We start from the raw sequence: 7755 nt of genomic DNA, 5'->3' as shown, positions 1-7755 counted from the left end.
TGGAACTTAATCTAGAAACGCATAATTTTATGTCAAAGTCTCAGTGAAATTACTCTAGTGTGGCCCGGGACTAACGAAACTTGAAAAGAAACTTTAACGAAATTGGTTTCAAGAAACCTTCCTAGTCTGACCATTGACTATGGACAGGTGCAAATCTATGGAGCGGGAACAAAATTTTCTTTTAAATCATAAATTATTCTCTAAAATGGGGGCCTTCGGCCGGGGATTCCAGACTTTCTCCTATGGACAGGTGCAACTCTCGGGAACGGGAACAAAATGTTCTTTTAACTTATAATTTTTTTCTCTAAATAGCCATTTAGATAAAGCGGGTTGTCAAGATTCTAAGGGTCATATCTCTGGACCCGGAGAAGGTATTACAACATATATCACCATTTTGGAAAGGTTAAAGTGCGTGCTTCCATTAAATGATCAATAATGGGCTATTTTCGAGGTTTTTATGGAAAAATCCGGGTTCAAAATCAGTTTTTGGACTACATCACCTGAACACCTGAAAATTACCCCATCATATGACCACTTGTTGGATAGTTATTTCCACAAGCTTTCCAATGAAAACAATTTTTAGTTATCGGTTCAGTAGATCCGGGTCTAACCCAGGTTTTGTACCCAGACTTTCGGGTCCAATAACCGTGTAACTGGGTCCGTCCCCCAAGAAAATTATCCATTCCCGTGATCAGTGGAACAATATCTACCTCTAGAAAAAAAATTAAAAGAGTCGGAGAGTTTTAACTAAACTCGAGTTATAATAATTTTACATTTACGAAATCCACTAGATTTCAACTGTCAATTCCTTTGCTTCAACTTCAAATGAAATCCAGTCCATTTCAGACGAGTTTTCATTTGACGTATACGCAAAGGAATTGACAGTTGAAATCGAGTGGATTTCGTAAGGTAAGCCAAGCATTAAGCCGCAATTTTTTCGCCTGTGTTTATGCATTTTGACATTTCAAAGGCTTAAATTTCGAATTTTTCCGCCAGTTGACGCTAAAGGAAATTTGTTCCAAAAAGTATTTGAACACAGCTACTGTACGATGGGCCAACGGAAATTATCGAAACAGTGAACCAAGTAACCAATGGGCAAGTAATCGATATTTCCCTTTAGGACAGGAAAAATATTTATTTTGTTATTAAAACGTGTGAAGAGTATATTAAAAACATGCAAATATTTGTAAAAACGATTGATGGAAGGACAATTACATTGGATGTAGAGCCTTCCGACACAATTGCCATGGTTAAACAAAAAATCTATGAAAAAGAGCTACAAAATCAACAATCGAATGCCAGTAGTTCGCCAGAACAACAACAGAGAATGAAGCAACATGAGCAAAACAAAGGAAACACAAAACGAAAATAGTTGGAAAATATGGAAATGACCATTATTCGATAATGACTGTGATAAAATCAGAGCGAATCGTGCCACCTTTGCTGGTAGTGGCTGTCGAAGCACATCATTCTGTGAGGGACTAACTTATCAACCGATTGACATCATCTCATGAACACTTTCTAGCCTACTTTTATCCTACAGCAGGAACCGCGACTTCGTGTCCACGTCGATATGTCTTTCAACAAAATGACAAAGAAATACGCAATAAAGAAAATTGTTAAAGATATGATATACATAGTATAATTTGCTTCTCAAACTGCTTATTACAACATTGTGAATTAAGGTTTTGGGCGGTGCAAAATTCCTTTTGTGGATTAAAGCCTTGGTCAGTATATTAATAAAAGCCCTTGGTCATATAAGCATATAGAAAATGATTTCCAATTTGTAGAATTATACATACATATTTACTGGTATTTACTTGAGCTGTAGTAGAAGTAAAAGGAAGCTCTGCATTCCAAATTCCATGGATGTAAATGCCAAGTGGATCATGCAATAGGTTTGTGGCAACAATAGGTTTAGACTTAAGTATTCGAAGCCATCTAAGGAAACCGTTGGCCCATTGTGTTCATCCTGGATATGTTGAAGACTTTTAAGTCTTATTGCTTGATGAAGGAGGAAATAATGCTCCAGAGAACTTGCGTGTTGTTGATCCATGGTTTTTGCTAGAAATAGATAGAAGGAAGTAAATTTAGTAGTTACAACGCTTTTTCAAGCGATGAAAAGTGTTTGCCAATATTAATAACGATTGTGATATCTACTTTTGATAGGGTCTATCCATATTTACCTATTAGTCAGTGTCTTCTTGTTTGCAACAAGGGGCATCTACAGAGTAGAATTTCGACGTCCTCTGCATCTTCATATAGTCTACAGTAATCAATGCCACTTTCATTCCATTTTGACGTTAAAGATCTCACTACGGTATACTGTGATAAGTTCCACACTGACTTTCATCTCTAAGTTATCGAGTAATAGGTTGGAGGTCGTTCTACGACTAGAGACCACAGACCGGATTACTTTGGAAGTATCCAGCTTCCAAGAGCCACCTACGAAGCTCTCTCTCAAGTTAGATCTCACGAAGTTTGCCGATGTGCTAGGTGGTCCGAACGAATCATCAACTGGTAGGTCGATAGACTTAGAATCGCCTCGAGATAGTTCATATGCTAAGTCAATTATATTACTATGACCTAGAAGCCACATATTGCGCATATCATACAGAGATTTCCTGCAATCAGGTATGGCTCGAGTATTTATGGTCCGGACTTGTGGGAGTCGCTGAACTATCGACATATGTATATAGCCACCGGTCCTACGGTCCAAAACTGGAGGCTGGAAATCGGGAATTTTGCTTTGCATGATATATAGTACAAGTTCCGATTTCTCTTGATTGCCAGTTGTACAAGAGCTCTTCGCATTAGGTCAGCGTAAGCCATCACCTTAATATTTAATTGGTCGAAGTGTACGAGAAACACAGACAGGTCTTAAAAATGTCCACCAGGATTGTTAGTACATACTCTGCCACATTCTGAAGTATTGTCGGAATTATAAAATCCGGTCCGATTGAGTTTTGTAAGACTGAAAGTTGTTATTCACCCATTGAAGTCTTGAGAAGCTAGCTAATATGTCTGTCAGCTGTTCATCCTGCACCATCAGAATCCGCACAACCGGCAAAGTGAACACCTGAAGCAGGTCGAGAGTCTCTAGTTCAGGAAGCGTCGCTCTGCTTTATACAACCAATGGATTTGGATCCATAGATAGTATCTTGCTTCATAAACTCCATCCATAGACTCATTAAAACTTACCCTAGACCTAAGTTTAGCTTTCCGTACCGATGTTCACCTTACTCGTTAATTTTTCCACCAAACCAGTTAAAATTCCTTCCCAGGATAAGTGATTGGACAGGAATCCTCATAGCAACACAGAAGAGTATTGGGTAGAGAATCCACAGGTCCCTCGATTGTGTGGAAGCTGTTGTTTCCGCACAATTTTCGAGTCGTCAGTACTCTGAATTAACCCAGTCTATGGGGGCTATTTCAAAAACTGAACATATACCGACAGTAATCTGTAGGTATGTTTCGCACCCCATTTCGCTTGGATGTGACTAGGACCTAAAAACCACTGTATACCGGGTGGAACCTCTTCTAAAGGTGGACTTGTATCCACAAGTCTCTGCGGGGATTTTTTATACCCCTATAAATATGTATGCCCCCTACTAAATACCAAAATGTCAGCTACTTTGGTCGAATAATCTGCCTAATAACTAAAAAATTCCGAAAATCAGATCAAAACTTTCTATGGGGGCTATATCAGAACATGAACACTGAAAATTCTCTGAAGGGATGTTTTATACCCCGATACGGGTATGTTCTGAGACACACTTCACATCTCACTTCACGCCTCAAGCATTTTGTTCACCCAATTTACGCCTATTTTTCGAGTATTTTATGGATGGACTAGGGTGTACTCTTCTTTTTAAATACACTAATGAATCTTAGCCCCAAGAAAGAAGCAAAAAATAGGAGTAAATAAGGAGTGAGAGGTGAAGTGTGTTTCAGAACATACCCGATAAACTTCTGTGCCAAGTACAAAATAAATCCGGTATGTTCTGAGGACACGCATCACCTCTCACTTCACTCCTCAACCATTTTGATTACCCCATTTACTCAATTTTTTTTGCGAATTTCTTGGATCTAAGATTCACTAGGGTGTTTAAAAAGAAGAGAAAGCCCTAGTCCATCCATAAAATACTAGGGAAATCAGCGTTAATGGGGTGAACAAAATGCTTGAGGCGTGAAGTGAGAGGTGAAGTGTGTCTCAGAACATACCCGAATATTTTGCGAGCTCTATCTTGATATCGATTTAGAATTAGGCTGGTCAGGAATATATGTATGCACGGAAACAAAAATGACAAAGTTACTATATCCTCCATCCTATCACGGACGACAGGCAAAGTTAGGCTTCACTTAAATATTTTCATATTTCATATATTTCACTTATATAATTTCTGTTGTTTTGTGTAACTAGATGGCAAAATGTGCTTTGTTACTATAACGTTAAATAAATAAATAAATAAATAAAAATAAATATTTAAATAGGAAAAAGTTGATTAGCGGAACAAGAACTATGAGTAATGAACTTTTTGGAGCCATTAAAGCTTCTCTCCAAATAATTTTGACTTATACTATTACCTCAATTAATTTTATGTAGATATTAGCATATATCGGCATAGATGGCTATATCTGCAGGCTTTCTAAACAGTATTTCTTTGTTAAACCCTAATTGTTTACCCTTATGAAAAAATACACAACTTATCAAATGTATGTTCAAACATCACAATAAAAAATCAAAGACAAACATATTTCCATGTATAAAATTTATAGATGTTATTTTTTACAATAGTTTTTTTTATTTGTAGGTCGAGTACAAAGAATTAATTATCAATTCTAAAGCACTAACTTAAAATTTATACATAGAAAAAAAGAAAAAAGGGAGACTGGATGTTAGCTGCTCCCAGAGCATTTGAAACGGTGCGAGATACCAACACATAACACATTGGTCGTCCACACACACTGTCCGTTGATTATTAATCTACTTCAACTTCTTCTTGGGACGCAAGTTGTTGGTGTGACCACACTTCTTCTTGCGGCAGTTGGTAGCACGAGGGTGGAGACGAGCATAGCACTTACGGCAGATCATCTTATCGCAGTTGTATTTTTGAGCCAAGATACGCAATGAAGGTTCAATGATACCACCACGAAGACGGAGTACCAAATGCAAGGTAGATTCCTTTTGGATGTTGTAGTCGGACAAGGTGCGACCATCTTCCAATTGTTTACCAGCGAAGATCAAACGTTGTTGATCTGGGGGGATACCTTCTTTGTCTTGGATCTTAGCCTTGACATTTTCAATAGTGTCGGAAGGCTCGACCTCCAAAGTGATGGTCTTACCGGTGAGGGTCTTGACGAAGATCTGCATTTTTCTGCAAATACAATAAGAAACACAAGTTAGTTGTGATACATTTCACACATAAACATTCATTTGTTTTTAGATTTATTGAATTTCATAAAACATTCCACTAAAATGCGACGTGTTCCATTCACACTTGGCTTGTTGGGATTTTGCCTTTTAGGTTATGTTGGTTGTTTTCACAGTGTGTATTTGTCATTTCTCAATCAATTATCACAATATTTACTTTATTTTATTTCACACACTTACAAATTCTTATTTTATTGTTGTGGAATGTTTTTTGCATCAATAAATTTTGTAATTTCACAATTTATTAAAAATATATTTTTCTTACCTTTAGAAACGTGCAGTCAAATGCTAATCAAAAGTTAAAAAGGAAAATAAAAAGGGAAATTTCCAATATGGCGGCGTGTCTGCTGTCATTTTTGGTAAAAGTGGGATATTTTTTCTGATTTGCCAACTATAATTTCCATAACAGTAAAACAATGTTATTAAATACAACAAAGGGAAATTGTTGGAATTTATTAAAATTAGAAAATCATTAACTATAATTTGTCTATTCCTCTACTTTTAAAAATGGTAAAAGTGGCAAAAGTAGTAAACTGCACTCATATTAGTTGCGTGTTTACATCAAGTAAAGGAAAACTTTTGAAGTAAAAAGTGGTAAAACTGGAACAGAGCAATTATATTATAGTACGGTTACACTACAGTTTTTTTGCCGGTTTAAAACACTTCGAGAGGATTTATTTGAAGTTTGCGCTATGGAATTGGCATTTGAAATCCAAACCCTCTGGGTTAATCCAGTTAAGTGTAACCGGGGTTAATACCCCAAAAAACCTAAAATAAAGTAAATTCTTGCAGGTAGCATTGAATGTTCTACCAAATTAAATTTAACAAATAACAATAGGTCTGTACGATAAACCAAAAGTTTGTACAAATTTGCACAAACTTTTACAAAATGCTATTCGATAACAAACTTGTCAAGTAAAAGAGAGCAAATTTGGAGACAATTGTGAGAGAATTTTGGAGAGTTTTGTTTACAAGTTTTTGCAAGGAAATTTTTTCTTGTAAGAATTTGCAAGTTTGATCAGCTGATTTAAATTCGAATGCTTTGTGGCGGATTTCTTGGCAAAAACATAAACAAGCGTTTGGTTATTAAAATAAATAGAAATAAAAAATGGAAAAAATATTAAATAAATTTAGGAAAACGATAATGGAAGTAAAATAAATTATTTTGTAGTTTGTGGTGACTATTTTTTTTATTTTATTATTTGTTTTATTTAATCTTTTCCGCCAACATCTTCTTGTTTATCAAATCAGCTGACTTCTTGCAAGTGTTGGCAAATTGCTGTTCGATAACAATCTGCAAATTTTTAACTTCGAGAGAGTAAAATTAGTGGAGAGAGGTTAGTCCCAATTTACATTAGACGAGTTTACTTGCGGCTATTGTCAGTTTGTAGGTGAGAGAGGGTGCTGAGAGGCAAAGGGTTACCATATGCCTCACCTCTCTCTCCTACAATATGACAATTGCCGCAAGTAAACTCGCCCAATGTAAATTGGGACATTGGGACTTACTGAGAACTTGCTGAGTACTTGCAAGTACTTAAGGCAAATTAATATAAGGTATACGCATGAATTACAACAACTAACAAATTTACAAAAACAACATTGTTGTTACTGAAAATTAATTGTCAAAGATAAATATTGAATAATAGGGTCGTTCCAAAATTTTTTTCAGGAAAAATATAAATACATTTTGAAAATCATCTAAAATAGAACAAATTTGAATCAAAATGTAAATATAACGCATTCAGAACTCTCGTAGGTAATTTTTATCACACGTTTATGATGAAAAGAAGTATTTTATGGTAGCAAATTTCACGAGTAGACCCTATTACATTTTGAAAACCAAATTTACAAAAAAAAGTAAAAATACAGCTGATTGTCACTTCTACCTTCGATAATTAACAAAAATGTTCGGTAAGTTAACGATGAATAAAAAGTAGTCGCTAGCCTCTTAGAGTTGGCAAAAAATCAATAGCACTATCGATAATATCGATTATTTTTTAAAAATACAATATCAATAGATAGTTTTGTCTATCGATATTATCGGATTAAAAACTCCTAACCTAAAATTCATTGAAATTAATAGAAATTTGCGGCTTTTCGTGTTTGTGGATGTAAGAAAGTAAGTTGGTAGTCACACGTACAAATTTTTCGAAAAAGTAAAATGTATTTTTATTAAATAAAAGTAATCATGGTATAAGTAAAGAGGTAGATTTAAATGAAGAAAATCTATAGAACCCTTGTTTTTCTTGAATTCCTAAAACTTCAAAATAAAAGCAACAAGTGGGTTTGTTTACAATGCATTTTTTGAGCATTTTATAAAA

The 7755-nt window shown here is 35.3% G+C and overlaps 1 protein-coding gene across 1 annotated transcript; it reads right to left on the bottom strand.

Moving 5' to 3' along the window:
- Positions 1–4782: 4782 nt before the first annotated feature.
- On the bottom strand, positions 4783–5793 carry RpL40 (ribosomal protein L40). Its single transcript, XM_073966137.1, has 2 exons — positions 5700–5793; positions 4783–5378 (listed from the first exon to the last, which is right to left on the bottom strand). The coding sequence occupies exon 2, from the start codon at positions 5372–5374 to the stop codon at positions 4988–4990; it is 387 nt and encodes a 128-aa protein (XP_073822238.1). The 5' UTR covers positions 5375–5378; positions 5700–5793; the 3' UTR covers positions 4783–4987.
- Positions 5794–7755: the final 1962 nt, after the last annotated feature.

This window comes from Musca autumnalis, unplaced genomic scaffold (assembly GCF_047663935.1).
Source record: "Musca autumnalis isolate F117 unplaced genomic scaffold, ASM4766393v1 scaffold_2, whole genome shotgun sequence".
Taxonomy (NCBI): Eukaryota; Metazoa; Arthropoda; class Insecta; order Diptera; family Muscidae; genus Musca; species Musca autumnalis.
The sequence above is the reverse complement of the archived record's forward strand: the minus strand, read 5'-3'. Positions and strand labels throughout refer to the sequence as shown.